This window comes from Solanum stenotomum, chromosome 1 (genome assembly GCF_019186545.1).
Source record: "Solanum stenotomum isolate F172 chromosome 1, ASM1918654v1, whole genome shotgun sequence".
NCBI classification, from domain to species: domain Eukaryota; kingdom Viridiplantae; phylum Streptophyta; class Magnoliopsida; order Solanales; family Solanaceae; genus Solanum; species Solanum stenotomum.
In genome coordinates, this window is record NC_064282.1 from 96,291,859 (window position 1) to 96,310,412 (window position 18,554).

General features: G+C 28.6%; 1 protein-coding gene across 1 annotated transcript; it reads left to right on the plus strand.

Moving 5' to 3' along the window:
- Nucleotides 1–9,903: 9,903 nt before the first annotated feature.
- LOC125865317 (protein indeterminate-domain 6, chloroplastic-like) lies at nt 9,904–18,193 on the plus strand. Its single transcript, XM_049545523.1, has 5 exons — nt 9,904–10,343; nt 11,038–11,434; nt 13,727–14,712; nt 15,230–15,598; nt 18,097–18,193. Exons 1-4 carry the CDS (start codon nt 10,148–10,150, stop codon nt 15,562–15,564), a joined length of 1,914 nt encoding a protein of 637 aa, XP_049401480.1. The 5' UTR covers nt 9,904–10,147; the 3' UTR covers nt 15,565–15,598; nt 18,097–18,193.
- Nucleotides 18,194–18,554: the final 361 nt, after the last annotated feature.

The window sequence follows — 18,554 nt, forward strand, 5'->3', positions numbered from 1 at the left end:
CAAAAAATGTATCTAATAACAATGAAAAATTCACGATTTTAGTAATTGGGGAAACTTCTGAGATAGGATGCAATTAGCCTCCAAATGTATGGAATTTATGTACTTTATACTAAAATAATATCAAGTTGAATGAGATAAGGTAGATATTCAGAATTAAGGCAGAGATTAAATGTATATGTTCAACCAAATAGAGTATAATTTTAATTACAAACGTAGTCATAGAATATCTCATCTTATCCTTTGTATCAAACGATTCCTAAAGGACGAATGGACGGATGACGACTAGACAAAACAAAGGGAATGGCATAGCAAAGCTATCTTGTATTTTTGACGGAATATTTTTTCCATAATATTCTCACGTATATAACGATGATATGATATAAATTTAAATAAAGAAATATAAATTCATATAGTTGATCCAAAATTTATTTTAAAATTGAGGCATAATTATTATACTACACCAATTTTGAATTACAAGATGAATAATTTTATTATATATAAACCCAAACATATCCCAATATCGTCCATATCAGTGTATATTTGTTAATACAAAGTTACAACTTTAAGTAATTACACTATCAATTAGTTACGAATGTTGTCATTAATTCATCGCTAAATTGCTCATAATTTATAAAAAAAAATATTGTTAACTAACACTAGGAACAAATTTTATTTCTTAATTATAAAATTTATCTATCGTTAATTCATGATTTTTTTTAAGCCCCATTTACTAGATTCACCCTATTGGGCTTCCTCCTATGATGACATATATGTCCTCTATTAAGTGGATTGTCACCAAAATGGCTAGAAAGGGCAACTTGCTTTTTTTTCTTTTTTTTTTCCTTTTGATATATTTGATTGTTCGATAAAAAATAATTATAATCACTGATTAATATATTAAAAGATATATACTAATTATACATAGTATATGTTAAAATTAATATTTTTGGTCAAATTAATGTACTATCCAGTGTATCATATTTTTAAGTGTAATCTTTTAATTGAACAACTTAACACGCAATAATATACTATATTTCATTTCAGTACTCTTAACATTTTTCATTTGACTTGAAAATGTATTCACGTTAATATCACCTTGTTGTTGTTACATAGATAAGACAAATTGGAGGTCACTTTAGTAAAGTTGGATAAACAGGATTAATTCCAAAAATTGCATTTCAGAATCTTGAGTGGTCCTTCACCACTAATTACTTATTTAGGAAAATTAATCTTTTAGCTCTTTCATCTATATATTTTTACTTATTATTGCATAATAGAAATTGCTTTGGCAAAATAGTGTTGGTTTAATGGATTATTACTTTGTAGAACTTATCTTTAAGTCTCTATGATCGTTTTTGTCAGGGTTGTCAAACAGTATCCAAGAGACGAGCCTCCACTTCACCCATCATCCAACTCTAATGTGATATGCGATATCATCGTCAATTGTCGTGTCTCTATATATTATAAATTCAAGATACTTGAAGTTTTTTTTCTCTTGGATATGACTAGTGCATTGATCTTCACTTTCGTGTCTGCAACATGCTTCACGTCACTGAACTTACATTCCATGTACTATATATATGTCTTAGTCATGCTTAACATGAAACATTTGTCACCAATCTTTCAGCCTATCATTTACTCTATCGTGCGTCTATTCAATTAATACTATATCATCTGAGACTAACATACACCACAACACCTCCTTTTGGATATGTCGTGTCAAATCATTCATCACTAAGGCAAAAAAGAACTAGCCCTGGTGCAACCAAAGTCTTACGAGTCTTCTCCAATTGCTTACCTCGGATTTTGATCTATCGTGCATGTCCTTAATAGTCCTAATGTAAGCCACATGCATGCACACCTCTATACTCCAAACATCTCCAAAGGACAACATTCCTAAGGACTTTATCATGTCTTCTCCAGGTCAATAAACCTGGTGTGTAAGTCCTTCTTACTGTCTTTATAACTACCCTATATTGCTCCAACGATCTCTTTATAAGACATATGACTTCTATAGTTGAACGCCCCAAATGAATCCGAATTGATTCTCAAAGATAGACACGCATCTCCTCGTCTTTATCTCAATCACTTTTTCCATACTTTCATAGTTGACTTAGTATCTTGATACCCATATAGTTATTACAATTCCGAATATTATAATAATTCCTCTGATATTTTAACCATCCTAAATATAACATTAAACAACTCAGTCAACCGCGCTATGCATGCCTCACTTGCATTCTTCCAAAAGTCCAATCTATTAAAAAAATCAAACATAGCAAAAACAAAAAACAAAACCGTCCAAATTCAAGTATATAAATAATTTTAAAAGTAAAAGGGAAAAGTGTTTGAAAAATACCTCAATTTTGGTCGGAATTGTTATTACGATACCAAACTTTAATGAGTACCTATTAATCCCCTAGACTATTTAATACCGTATTTTAAACATATATATTTGCCCATACTCAATCTATGTTAGTTGAGTGTGTCACACGCGCGTTTTAATTCATTAAATTAATTAAATTAGTCATTTCGTTCCCTTTAATAAACATATTTGAAAAAGTAAAAAAAATGGGAAATCAATAGTCACTTCACTGTCACTCCGTCTCTTTCCCAAAACTCTCTTTCACTTCATTGCCAAAGAAGAAATCAAAGATCAAAATCATGTTGGAAATCAAGGAAAGAAATTAGAAGCCCTAAATAACAATAGAACAAATAAGACCAAGAAAAAAATCTGAAATTAAAGAAAATAATTTGTTCCCTACAAAGCTTACTTGGCCCTTCAATGGTGGTCTTTTGGATTTAGAAAATAATCTCCAGAGAAGGAGAAAGGGTGTAAAATTAATTAGATTATAGGTAAAAAGAAATAGATATAGTTTAATCCTTGTATTGATACGTGGCATTTAATGATTGGCCTAAAAAAAATTATTTGGTGCCCTATTCGCCTATGCGTCGTGTTTTCACGCACTATATGTTTAAAATACGGTATTAAATAGTTTAGGAGGGTAATAGGTCCTCATTAAAGTTTGGTATCTTAACAACAATTCCGACCAAAGTTGAAATATTTTTCAGATCATTTTCCCAAAGTAAAATAAAAAGATATTAATTATTAAATCTTTGCAAACTATATGGCCTATTTGCTGGTGTATTTTGACAATAATAATTAATAAAGGCCTGTGTGACAAGTTGAGATGTCATTGTATCACTCTTTTCTTCAAATGAATAACCAATACAAAGCCTTTGCCTTAATAAAAGCTGGAACTAAACTTGTTTCTTCTATTCTTTTAGAATGGAAAGTCACAATCATAAGATTCAACTAAATCATATAAACTAGTGACATGTCACAATAGTTAATGTAACTTTTGATAAGTAAACACATGTAGCTAACCCCAGTGGTTCAAAATCGAATCGAAATCGATAATTCGAACAGAAAAAAAGTTATTGATTTATCAATAATGAGTTATTGGTTTAGCAGTTTAGATTTATTTTTGTTATCGGGTCTTAACGGGTTAACTGATAACCCAATAGTAAATTAAATAATTATATTTATACCCTTTTTGTGTATAAAGTCCTTGACTTAGAGTTTAGTTTCCTACTGTATTTATGGCTGTTTCAAACTCTTGGTTATTCTACAATGTAAAAGTGTCTGCATTTGAGCAAGATGCAATTTGTGAACTCATGTGCATGGCTTATTTGGTTTGTCACCTAGTTTCTAAGTTATTTTCAATGATTTTTTCTTTGTGTCAAATCTTAATGGTTAAACCGATAACGATCAATAAACGATAGGCCAATATCATAATGATTTTGTAACGGTTTAGCATCTCTATAAAGCGATAACCAATAAGTCAAATCGATAAACTTCAAAATTGAACCGAACTGACCGAAACACAGTCTTACCTTAAAAATATTAATTTTTCATAATTGATAAATAATTGTGTAAAACTCCTTCTTCTTTTCCTATTGTATTCTTGCTTGTTTTAGACGATCCCAACTTGTTTGACATTGAGGTGTAGTTTATTATTGTTCCTGTATTTCTGTGTAGAGGGATTTTTTAATCTAACACTAAAAGGGTAATTTTTTATTGACAATTTAATTGAATTTGTTGAGAATAAAAGAGGACGTTAAAAGTGCAAATTAGGTCATTTTCGAGGTTAATTTAGTAAACCATTATAATTTTTGTTAAAGCAGGTGACTTTTAGCGCGATTTTAATTGAATTTATTAGCAATGGATGCTAAATGTGCAAATTAAATCATTTTAAAAATGAATTTAACAATTATCATAATTATCAATAAACAATTGTTGTTGAAGCTTGTGACTTTTAGCGGCAATAGAAATCACCTAATGTACAATAGTCAAAGTTTAATTTTTGCCGATAAATGATTTTATATATCAACAATTTCTATTGTCGTTAAAAGCCTTTTATTATTATCTCTAAAAACCATATTAGCTTCTTTTTTTTTTTTAGTAATTTCTATTTTTTGTGTGTGCATCTCTACAATGAAATATTACTTTTCAGACTTAATATATAAGTTTCATTATGCATCTATTTATTAAAGTTCGATTAAATTTGTATTCGCGCATTGTAAAGATAACACTCTCTTTTTAAAAAAAATTTCAAACTCGAAATATCTGATTAAAGATGGAGGAATAAAGGTTAAAAGAGAAGTACATTATTATCATTCCATTAATTCCTCTAACGTTCTTGCATGTCTTGACCATGCATGATGATGATTTGGTTGTCATTACATTATAAATTCAACCTATTTTCTTGCTAACTTTTGGTAACTTTATAGAAAATACCAATTATTTAATTTTAAGCCTCTTAAGATAAAGTATGATTGTTACATACTAATAATTTATTTATTTTTAAATTCCAAGTGGTTGGATTAGGTCTTTTTAGTGGGTCCTATATATGATTGTGATATCCACTTTCTTTATATAATATATAACATTCTTAACCTTTTTTATTCCTTTGATGCGACTCTCCCACCATAACACAAACTTCTTGTTGGTTGATTTATATACATTATAACTATTTCAAGATTCTCTTCTATTTTTTCTCTTCCTCAAACAATAACGATAGTAATATATTCAGTATAATTTAAGTACGATCTGGAGATTTAGAATGAATTTTTACAGACGTTATCTTTATCTTTATGGGTTAGAAGTTGTTTCCGATAAACAAATTTCGTCATCGTGTTAAATTGAAATATGGTTGGTGAATTTAGCAGGTGCTTGATATCCTTTTGGAAAAATATATATTTAAAGTTGAAAAATGATATTTGAAAATTAAAGTTATATTTGAACTCTGACACACTATTAAAAAAATATTATTTTTTCATTGAAATATGTTTAGTGGCTATTTTCGTAGATATTTTGATTGAATCGGTGAGGAAAAAAAAACTACTGGTGTTTTAATACAAAAATGAAAAAGCTTCCCAATTGTTTAGTAAGAATTTGTTTCCAACCATTCATTTTCCTAGTAAGCTAATTCAATAAAAAAAATTATATTTTATAATATATTTTCTATTAATTCGCGGTAGAAAAAACCTCTATTTTTAATAGTGACTACATAGAGAAAAAAATAATGCTTTGTTAGTGAGAAAAAAACATCACTTGGAAAATTGGTCTCTCTAATGTATAATATAACCAAACAATATTTCAAAAATATACTTCGAAAAAAATAAAGGAAGAAAAAACACCATGATCTAAACGAGCCTTTAATTACATATGTTAACTAAAGTATTTATGAGGTTTATTTATATTTTTCAAAAAAATAAAATTATATATTAAAAGAAAAGAATAAAAAAATATAAATATAATTTTATGGTTTAGAAAATATAAGTATTTAGAAAAATATATTCTCAATTATTAATTTTAGTTTGTGTATTATGGGAGGGGGTGGGACAGTGAACTTCAGTAGACCCATTCTTATCCAATAATGGAAATATGTCTTATTTTATGAGGACTGCTTCAAAAATTGAGTTAAAATTAAAATAATTGGTGACGGTGAATTTTGAATTTTTGAAAGAAAAATATTCTCTTTTATTATAATGAAATATGTGGTCGTCTTATTTAAAAGTTTAAGTAACAATAGAGAATAATTTTTATTTACTTCATTATGTATTAAATAACGAAAAGACTATATATATATATATATATATATTTGTTACAAATTACAATAAGGGAACAAAAAAATAGAAGCAAAAGTCATCCTTCTATCTTGGAGAACGTAATATAATTTTGTAACTGATGAGGTATGTGACTCGTTAATTTTTTTTTGTTTGTTTGTTGTTTAGTTGGTGTGTTAGATATTTTTTTGATGTTCGACTAATCTAAATTTGTATTAAAAATTCTACTTTAAGAGAAAATGATGTTTTCTATTCATATCAATATCATAGTTAGAACTCAATCACGATAAAAAAAAATATGTAAACATGATTTGTTACTTGCATTATTTACTCATATATGAAGAATTCATGAAATTCTTTTGTTCTTTACTATAACTTAACAAATTAATCTACAAATTAAAACAAAGTTTATATATATATATTAGTTAATTAATGGTTCCACAAAGTATATAGCCTCCTCAATTAAGTGAAATTTCTTAAAATAAAATATAGATTTTAATAAAAATTATTAAGTTCAATCAAACCAGACATTAATTCTAATTTTGTTTCTTCTGTTTTTTTAAAAAAAAATTATGTCAAAAAAAAAGAAGAAGATTAGAAACAGAAAATAGACGAGAATATTTCTCAGGCTCCACAATTACATATCTTTAAAAAACCTCATGTGAGTTCAGTGACATAAAGTGGAAAATGAAAATAGACAAAAGATTTCATATATAATATGCATTTGGAATATTTATTTTTGACTATTAGCTAATTAAATAAAAATATTAAATATAAGGAAAATTTATTACTATATATAGTTAGCGTTGTTAAAAATAGGCTTTTCTCACCACGAATTAATAAAAAATTTATGTTATAAAATATAATTTCTCCATCCCCCTCCCCTCCNCCCCCCCCCCCCCCCCCCCCCCTCCCTCATTTTTCATCGGATCATCTCAATGAAAAAAATAATGACGGAAAACAGATTTTCACTGAAATACTGAAAAGCTTCTTAATTATTATTTTTGTGTGAAAATATTGCTCCAAATTTATGTGATTGATCATGACAGCTCTTCAAATCTTATTCAGTCTGATTAGATATGTCACTGAAACAAAGTGATTCCGTTCCGTCTCTCTTTTCTTTTCAGATTCCGAGGATGAACTGGCCGATCCTAAAATCAGAACTGGACGACGAAGCCTCCTCCTCAGATAAAGATGTCTCCGACGCTACTCTCCCAGTAAGAAGACCTTTTTCTATTGTGATTTTTTTTTGGCAAGTTTTGTCAGGAGGGACAAAAGAAAGATGCTTTCTATCAGTCAAAAACATATATAGTCCCCATGCTCCCACGGTCCGTGATAATAGGCACTAAACATGATTTAATCAAAGGTCTTGAATATAATTTCATCTCTTTTTAAATGTGTCTTGCCGTTAAATAAGTTTTACATGACATATATTCAAATTAATCGAGACCTCGATACGAATACCAAACATCGAAAATAACAAAAAGGTGACGAAGGAAGGGTTTTGGCATGAAGTGATTAGAAGGATACGAAATGAGAGAAAGAGAAACAAGTTGGTGGACCCAATCCGACGTCGTATATGGACACGTTACGGGTTGTGGGCTCCAATGACAGCACCATCATCTTCCTCTCCTCACCCCTCCTCCGTAATATGATATTCGAAGTTCACTGACCTGACTAATTTAATTTATTATAAATTTTCATCAATTTTTCATTTAGGGAATTGTTGTTTAGAAAATTATTTAATAACTTATGAATCTTTTTTAATCGTAATTTAATGATTTCTTTAGATCAAACAGACGATAAAACATTATATTACGATCTAAAATTTTAGAAATTTGTTCAAATCTACGAGAAATATTAGAGAATTTAGTTTAACATTGTCCGGAAGAATAATTTTCAAGGACTACATTTTCGTAATTTAAAATTGACAAGAAAATAAAATGATGGCAAGATTTTTTGTTTAGCGACAATTGAGTTAATGTCATCCTTAAGCGATTTTTATATAGAGTGTTAATTATAAATATGTATATTTATTGTTGTCGCCATATATAATATAGCGATAATTATATTATTGATGCTAAATAATCATTGCAAAATTATTTATTTATTTGAGTATTGCATAAATTAGCTTAAATTTGTGTTGTATATGCTCATTTAAAGAAAAGACGTTTCGTATGAGATTTTTTATTTTTTTTTCAAAAATCGAACATAAAGTTTATAATTAAGGACAAAAGAAATCTCATATATCCCACTTTGATGGTCCCTTCCTTCCTCTACTTCCACCTCTTCCCCTTTTGAAAATTTTTTTAAAAAGAAATCCTTTTGTGTAAATTTTGTACAAAAAAAAAATTGAATAGGAAAATTGTTTCAAGTCATCAACTTTTACTCTAAAATTGATAAATTTAAATTCGCCTCAGAATTGATTTAAAACATACAAAATATATGAGAGAATTATGATAAAACAAAAAAAATGCTACCTAATTTTCCAAAATAGTATCTAGCTTTAAGTTATTTGTCGTTATAATTATTTTGGTTATTTAGAATTCATTAGTAATTTTTACCATAATTACTTCTGAATCATTATTCGCCATATAAATAATTTATTTCATTATACTCTTCGTATATTTAAATTGTAAATCAAATGTCGCCCAATCTTACTTTTGAAAGTTTCGATTTCCTCTTTTGATAATTAGTTATCACTTCATTTTTTTTTCAAATATACATAATAATCCCTAAATCATTATTCATTATATAATATAAAGTATCCCTACATTATTTTATTTACAATATAAACAATTTATTTCATTACTCTTTGAGAGTTCTAATTCCCTCTTTCGACAATTACTCATCTTTTCATTTTTGCAATCTCTACATAATAATTCTAAAATCATTATTCGCCACATAATAATTATTCACGTATCATACTATTCACTATATAAATAATTATAATAATTTGTGCTTTTTATAATTCATTAGTAATTTTTACAAATTTCTCTTTCTAAACTTCTCAAGGTATACATTTTAAAAGTCGTTTGGTCTAAAGTATAAGAAGATTTAATTTTTTAATAAGGCATTGTATTATTACATACCATTTGATCTACAATATAAAATCAATAACCAATATAATTTCCGTATAATTACTACATTATTTGTTTTCCATTATAAACTTCACATAAATTAATTAAGTGAATTGTTTAATTATGAAAATCAAAAGTTGTATTACTAACTCATTTAACTTAAACAAGAATTAGCATATATATTTATTTTATATAAAATAGAATGTAAGATAATAATAACTTATTTATGTATTATTATTATTCACCATACAAATAATTTATTTATTTCATTAATTATACTCTTGTATAATCAAAATATAAATCATACAATCCCTAAACTTACTCTTTAAAAGTTTTAGTTCCCTCTTTTGATAATTAGTTATCTTTTCATTTTTTTTCAATCTTTATATAATAATCCTTGAATTATATTCGCCACATAACTAATTTATTTCATTACACTCCCCGTATAGTTATATTATAAACTATACGATCCCTAAACTTACTCTTTGAAAGTTATGATTCCCTCTTTTGACATTTATGTTATCTTTTTTTTTGGCATTTAGACTTGCGATATAGGAGGTATAAAATGAGAAGAAAAAATAGTTATAGAGAGAGAAGAAAACCAAAAAAATAAAAATTATATTATATTATATTATATATATATATATATATATATGACACCTAGAAGAAACATAGAAGAAAAAACCTCATTGGCATCTTTTTAGAAAAAATTCATTTATAGCAAGTAGCTCTCTCACCATGGGATAATTCTTGCTCTCTTTTTTTTTTCCTCTCACTCTCACTCACTCATTCACTCATTTTCATTAGCTCAAAAAAAAAAAAGTTTTGCTAATTAATTAGCAATAAATATTTTTTTTGTTCTTGTTTTTGAAGATAAGGTTTTTAAGGGGAATTTTTTTTTTCTTGAATTCATATTTGGGTGAATTCAAGAAAAGATGTCAGGAGAACCTTCATCGGTTATGTTTCTTGCAATGAGAGAAGAAGAACAGATAAAACAACAACAACAACAGCAACAACAACACGAAATTCTTCTTCATCAACAACAACAACAACATGGCGAACCGCCTTCTTCATCAACAACTCAATCACAACAAGCAACAAAAAAGAGAAGAAATCAGCCTGGAACACCAAGCAAGTATCTTATATATATATATATATACTAAATTTATGTATTTTTATCAAAAAAATAAAAATAAAAGGGGGTTTGAATTTTCCTTTTTTTCATCAAAAAGCAAAGGAATAATAAAAGGTGATTTGATTGTAAATTCAACTTTACAAAGAAGAAAAACAAACCCTAGTCAATCTTGAAAGGGAATTCATGAGTTTTATGCAAAGAAAAAAAAAAGAAATCACTTTATTCACTTTTTGATATAAAGTTTTGTGAAGTAAAATTCATCTATTTTTGTTCAGACTCTTCAAAAGTATTTATCTCAGTATGTATCCAATTCCTCAAAATGGAGATTTGTTATGGTGGCGGCGCTATTTTTAAAGAATTCCAGCAATATAAATTTTCTAGATATATGCTGCTCGAAATCTTCAACTATTGAATTTTTGAAGGATTTGATACATTTATGTCAAACATTTATTAAAGGGTTTGAACAACAACCTAACAACATAAATTTTCTAAATATATCCTGCTCGAAATCTTCAAAAATAAAAAAATAGTTGAGTGTAATTTGTTGAATTAACCCTCTAAAACCTTTACATTTTTTTTATCAATTCGATACACATATGACAACATTTTTTTTTTTAAAGTATCTGAACAACATAAATTAATTCCTCTCATAAATATTTATTTATTTATTTTTGTTAATTTTTTTTTCAGATCCAGATGCAGAAATAATAGCACTATCTCCCAAGACCCTAATGGCAACAAATAGGTTTGTATGTGAGGTATGCAACAAAGGTTTTCAAAGAGAACAAAATTTACAACTACATAGAAGAGGACATAATTTGCCTTGGAAATTAAAACAAAAGAGTACAAAAGAGGTTAAGAGAAAAGTTTATTTGTGCCCTGAGCCTAGTTGTGTACATCATGAACCTTCAAGAGCACTTGGTGATCTTACTGGGATTAAGAAACATTATTCAAGAAAACATGGTGAAAAAAAATACAAATGTGAGAAGTGTTCCAAGAAGTATGCTGTCCAATCTGATTGGAAAGCTCATACTAAGACTTGCGGTACGCGCGAATATCGATGTGATTGTGGCACCCTTTTCTCAAGGTATGTAGTAATCGTCTCGTCTAAAAGTTTATGTGTTGATATGTGATTGTGGCACCCTTTTCTCAAGGTATGTAGTAATCGTCTCGTCTAAAAGTTTATATGCTGATATGTGATTGTGGCACCCTTTTCTCAAGGTATGTAGTAATTGTCTCGTCTAAAAATTTAAGTGTTAATATGTGATTGTGGCACCCTTTTTTCAAGGTATGTAGTAATCGTCTCGTCTAAAACTTTAAGTGTTGATATGTGATTATGGCACCCTTTTTTCAAGGCATGTAGTAATCGTCTGGTCTAAAAATTTAAGTACTCATATATAGGAAGGATATAAATGGGTAAAAATGAGGTTATTTTTTGGACCCCCATTTTGGTACTTAGTAACAATCATGTGGTTGTGGCATTCTTTTCTTTAAGGTTTATAGTATTCATTGTCTCGTCTAAAAGTTTTAAATGCTGATAAGACAAATATGAATAACAATGAGTTTTTTAAAAAATAATTGATTTATGGACATCTATTTTGGTTCTAATTAACAATCATGTGATTGTGGCACCTCTTTTTCTCAAAGTTTGTGTGTATGTTCGTCATTTCATTTGAAAGATTAAATCGTATTATAGATAAAGTTTAAGAATACGTCATCACTAAAATCGTGGGAAATGTGATAGGAATTTATGTGAAAAAATTCGCGAATTTCTAGTAATGAAAAGAGGGTTTTTTGATTCTTGTTTATTTTGGTACTTATGATTTTGTGGTACTAAAATTATTGTATTCGCAAATACCCCTTTTTGAAGATATATACAATTATTTCATCTGAAAATTTAAATTGTTAGAAAAAATATTACGATCGAGGTTAATTTTTTCTTTTTTAATTATTGCTACACACCTAATTTGGTACTAACAATGATGAGGATTATAGTAACTAAAAGTGAAAATATATAGCTATGACTATCTTCTTTGATTTTAGGGCTTTTAGATTCCCCAGAAGTGATAAAAAGTCATAAAAAAAGACTTGAATTAATGGAAAAAGTTATTTCCAGCTTTTCCAACAGTTACATATTCTTTTTGGACTATCAATTTATTTTTTTATTTTACCTTTTTGTCTGTTTTCTAATAGGTTTTGTTTTTGTCTTTGGATCTTTTTATTTGCTTGTACTACTGCTAAAGTATTATTATTTTTATCCCAATTTATATCCATATTTTTCTTTACCCATTTTTAAAAAATGTCATTATCCTATAATAAAATTACTATTTTTTCACTGAAAAATTAGAAAGTTTTTCGGTATTTCATGAGATTTTTCATCATGTATTTTCTTAGTGTTGGTTATTGCGGGAATAAGGTGGAAAAATCATGTTGTATCAAACATTTTCCCGTTGAAAGCTTCTGTTTAATTGTTTCTTAAATTTTGTGTCAAGTGAAATATAATTCGAGACGAGAAATAGTAGGGTAGAAAAAATTGTACCAATGAAGTAATACTTAAATTTATTTTTATTTTTTTATCTGAATTTTTCAGTCATTTTTTTTCCTAGGAATTATCGTCCTTTTGCCGTTACTGCTATCTGTTTTTTCTTATTCACGTGTTGCTATGCCATGTTGTAAAAAATGTTTTGTCTTTTTTCATATTTTTTTGTTTGTTTTTTTGTCTGAGTTGTATAGATGCTTTAAGTGTTTTTTCAGAATTCTTTCAACCACACCCCTTTTCATGATAATGTTTTATTTTATTGCCGATATAGATGCAACGAATGAAGTTGTTTTTTTTTAATTAGAGGTTTTGAGGTTGAGTTTAAGTATAGACAAGTTCTTGAGGTCCTATACGACACAAATTCGAAATAGTCGGACTCTAATATGGAGGCGGACACTAAGTGAAAAAAAAAATTATTTATATTTTTAGATTAAATTAATTATTATCTTAGAATTTTTCTCTTACTCACTATATTGGGCGGATTTTATATTGAGTATGTTATTGTTGTTGTTGAAGGCAGTGTAAAGCTTTTTCCATTATTAATTATATTTTTTGTATTATTATTATTTGATTCTTAATTGTCATAATCATCTCTAGTATGGGACCACTTTGTACAAAATTATATTATTCAGCTCATTTTCAAGTCCCCATATATGTTTATTATTGACGTTTTTGGTAAGTTTCAATGGTGTAATCATTTGTCTAAAAAAAAATTCTACTAGCTACTTGACTAAAAACATTCTTTTCACAAGACTCTACTTCTTTAATTAATAATCCAAAGTCTAGATTGATTATTATAAAATACGATATATTGATAGTGTATATAACTTAAACATGCAGGCGTGACAGTTTCATCACTCATAGAGCCTTTTGTGATGCATTGGCACAAGAAAGTGCAAGAAATCCACCAAGTTTGAGTAGCATTGGGAGTCATTTATATGGAAGTAGCAATAACAATAATATGAGTTTAGGTGGCCTCTCGAAATTAAATTCCCAAATTCCAGATCATCATGAAATGCTTCACTTCGGAGGCGGCAACAATAACAATAATAACAACAACACTAGTGGCGGGGCCCACCACCATCATCATCATCACAACCAGTTTGACAACAACAACAACAACCTCATTGGCTCGTCAGCTTTTCGTCCTTCAACTTCCTTCTTCCAACTTCCAGCTGATCAAACAAGTCATCAAGACTACGGGGCGATGAATAATAACAAACCATCAATCCATGGACTAATGCAACTTCCCAATCTTCACAACAACAATGCGAATGTTGCCACTGGTTCTTCTAGTATGTTTAACCTGAATTTCTTCCAGAATAACAACAACAACAATAACAACAACGTCGTTGATAACGATCATAATAGCAATATTTCTGGAGGTCTTGGTGGATTATTACTTCCTAGTCCTCATCAATTTAGCAACAACACTAGTGGTGAAGGTTCAAATAATTCATCGAACATTTTCTCAAGTGGTACCCTTCTAAACGATCATCATCACCATCATCATCATCATATGAGTTCATCAATTCCTTCTCTTTATGTCTCATCATCACCGGCCCCACCTATGTCAGCCACCGCGCTCCTCCAAAAAGCGGCTCAGATGGGTTCTACTACTAGTTGCAACAATAGTACTAGTGCTTCATTGCTTAAAGCATTTGGTTCTGTTGTTAGTGTTGGTGCTGGTGTTGGTGGTTCATCATCTAGCGCGATGAAATCTGATCTTCATCCACCGCCAGCTGTCAACTTTGGCGGTGTTTACGGTCATGAGGACCCTATGAGCGCTGGGAATCATCTTCATGACCTAGTCGTTAATGCTTATGGTGAGTACTAATGCTTGAAATATGTGATTATCTCGTCTAAATATTAAAATATTTTTATTTATTTAATAGTATCTTCATTACACCTTTGTACGTGCTAGTCTAATTCTTTTTCTATAAGCCAAAAACATGAAAAAAATGGATAAAATTATAAATAACCGCTTTTCAACTCCTGAAATTGAAAAATAATCATTGTCGTCGTTGTAGAGTTTGAAATTCCATTCCATTACCATGTAAGTTTAATGATGAAATTATTTCAAACTCGATGATATTGACTATTTTTTTTTCAATTATAGGGGTTGAAAATGGCTAGACCTCGTTATTACTATTGAAAATTTGTTCATGTTTTTTATATGATTCAAGTACGTACAAATTCTTTTTTCATAATGTATGATAGTAAAACTCGAAACCAGAATATCTACCTCACTACTACATGCTCCTAACATATACCATGCTAACATATTCAATCAAACATCTCATTTATTTGATACTTAATTATGTCTTCAACATACGTTTACAGGCGCACAAGATCAAAATCAGGACTATGGAGGAGTGATAGGAGGTTACAACACCAACAACAAGATGAATAATTATGATCAACCACCACCACAAAAGAAGCAAATGATTAGTAACAACTTTTCAATGGACATTGGGATGCGTGAAGAAGCTAATAGGTTAACAAGAGATTTTCTTGGAGTTGGAGAAATTGTAAGAAATATGAGTAGTGGTGGTGGAGGATTTAGTAGCAGCCAACAACAAATGAGTTCATTGGATGATAATAATAATAATTCTGAGAGTAGAAAAAATCAAAATCATCATCATCAACAACCTTTTGGAGGTGGCACTTTTCAATGAGTAAATTAAGAGATACATGCACCAAAAAGTACAGGTAATGTTAAAATACAACTATTCTTTCTATTTCATTTTACGTGTCGATTGATCACTTGAGAAATTTTTACATATAAAGATATATTTTCATTTTTAAGCATAGTTGAGACATTGTTACTTTTATGTGTTTCATTTTAATGTGTCTTAATTTAATTGATTGTGAGAAATGTTAAAGTATAAAGAATTATCTTTTGAATCGTGTGATTTTAGATGTTGTATATGGTGGAATTGATGAGATAATTTCTTTCTTAAGCATAGTTAAAATATTAGTCTGTATGCGTTTCAGTTTAACTGATTACGTACATAGTTTGAAGATATATATGAAGAAGATTTTTGAATTAAAGTCGTGATTTTAAATTAAAAGTTATAATATGTAAAAGAAAAAGGGTAAAGAGTCGGCGTGATGTAGACAGCCTACCTTAATGCAAACAGTATACTGACTACTTACACTACTCAAATTTTTGTGACATATAAGACATACAGAAATAACTTTACGATTGCTTCAAGACTCCCTTTCATAATAATAAAAAGTTATATATGTATATCATATTAAAAATTGTTTTCAAATCTTATAATTTTAAATATGTCGTGTCTTATGTAATTTTTTGAAAAGTAGTTCTTTCCTTTGATAGAAATATGACTGTCTGAATGTCAATCTGTATGTCTGTTACTTTCCTTTTGGCTGCAATCTATTTGTTCTTTTTTTGGTTGAATAGTTGCTCTTTTGTCTAATTCTGTAGATTATACTTCACAGCACACCATTTTCAAAAGTACTACTATATAACTACTCTATTAAATAATTAATTTATCTAATATTTTTTTTAAAAAAATTACATATAAATTAAATATCTTTTAAATGACCTAATATATTTTTAAAAATGTAAACTTTAATCGTCATGATAAAGATACGTTAATACTTGCTCCAACATATACAATATCCTGTAAAAATTTCTTATACTATCAGTATATGTAACTTAAAACTCTGTGAAGTATTTTTAGTCTATTTTAAAATTTCTATATTTTCATAAAAGAATTCTGCAACTTTACTTTCTTCTAGGTCAAAGTAATCTATCTTAATTTAATCAATTATGAAATACAAAATTTTGTAAGCTCATTTTTTTTAATATGATTTTCTCTAGAATTCAGTAAAATTAATTCTGAAAACTCAATTATATGACTATATGGGTAGTGGAGCCTTGAGAGCAATAATGTTATGACATCTTTGTATAATAATTAAAAATTGTGGTGAAGTGGTAAGTACATTTTAGGTTTGAGTATCTGGATACATAATCATTTTTGGTAGAAAATGTTTTATCCTTTATCTTAAAATGAGACTTTTCGATATGAATCTGAATTAGTCAAATGCATAATAATAAACGTCGAACACAAAATGAAAAAACAAAAAAACATATTTCAGAATATGTGGGGAGTGAAGGTCACATGTACATGTATAGGTAATAATAATAATAATATTCCTTTGTTGTTTACATGTCTTGTCCCTCTCCAATTGCCCCCCTTCGTGCTGTCTTTCTTCATGTGAATGCATGTACTAAGTCACGGGGTGCTGCCTTGTTGGCACTTTGGATACTCTAATAATACATATAATATATGAAATAGTTTTTCTATCAGTATAATTATAATTACGATTCGTAGCTACATGTTAGAACGGGAGAGAGGCGAGTGAGATGGAAAGAGGGAGGAGAAAGGCGGGAGAGAGAGAGGGGGCTAAGAGAGGAGAGAGAGGCGAGTGAGATGGAGAGAGAGGAGAGAGGGAAATTATCCTTTTTAGATTTTTATTTGTGATATTATAATGTGTTCGTTATTATTATTTGCTTATTTGTTTGTTTGTTCTGAATAATTTAATTTGCTTTATACATGGATGTCAAATAATGGATGGTTGAACTGAATTTGAGCAGATTCAAAAGAGATGAGTTAGTGCCTCCCAACTCGTCCAAGGGTTACTAGTGTTAAGATGATTGGGTTAAGATGGACTAAATAAGAAGTTATACCCCAATATGTCGAAATCTTATCAAAGTTTTTTTTTCTTTTTTTAGCGATTCAAATTTTGCTCAAATCAACTCAAGTTTTGAATATACTGAATATGAGAGGATCGAAATGTTTGAGTTGTTGTATTTATTGGTCATTAATCTGCCCAAATTTTAACGAGTTGAACGCGTCATATTGTGTCATCTGCATCTTTCAAAACACCTCATATTCTCTTCTCATTCCTGTAGCTTCCATCCCCACCACCCTACACCCCTGGCTTTCCACTTTCACCTCCCATCGTATTTGTCTAAATTTTATATAAATATTTTCAGAATAATATATTTTGTTTAAGTACTATACACAAGAAAACAAATAAAAAATTTATTTATTTTTCTGAAAAACATTTTCCTTCGTACCGAAACACACCAATAGTCCTCTCTTGCTTCTATTAATTATTATTATTATTATTATTATTATTATTTTGTTAATAAATTTTTATGGATATTCTTGCAGGGATCCAAGAAAAGGTTTTATAATGGAGCAGATAGCTGTAGATTAATGAAGAAGTTCTCTTGAAGATTTTAGCTGGAAATTAGAAATACCTTTATTTTAGAGATAAACTTAAATTAGAAAAAAAAAAAACTTTGGGAGTTTTTCATATTTTATTTAGTTGTTGAATTTCTTTTTTTGTTTTATATTTTGGTTGTATAGGCCAAGATACAAGTATTAACTGCACAATTTTTTTAGAACTTCAAACTTTGTTTATCTGATGATAGATTTACATAAATGGTTTAATTAGGTTTTACATGTTTAATAAGTAATTATTAAGTAGAGAGTTAAGCATTAACAAAGAATTATAATGAAAGTTGTCGAAATCAATTATGTTTCTAGTGAAGACATAATTCAATTTTCACGAATTAAATGTCCTATTATTTATTTGTGTGTCCTTTTTGAGAAAGCGAAAGCTAAGA

Excerpts from the sequence above, each read along its gene's own strand:
- LOC125865317 (XM_049545523.1), top strand. The coding sequence starts at position 10,148 with ATGTCAGGAGAACCTTCATCGGTTATGTTTCTTGCAATGAGAGAAGAA. Across the intron at positions 10,344-11,037 it reads AAATCAGCCTGGAACACCAA|ATCCAGATGCAGAAATAATA; the intron begins GCAAGTATCTTA and ends TTTTTTTTTCAG. Across the intron at positions 14,713-15,229 it reads CCTAGTCGTTAATGCTTATG|GCGCACAAGATCAAAATCAG; the intron begins GTGAGTACTAAT and ends ATACGTTTACAG.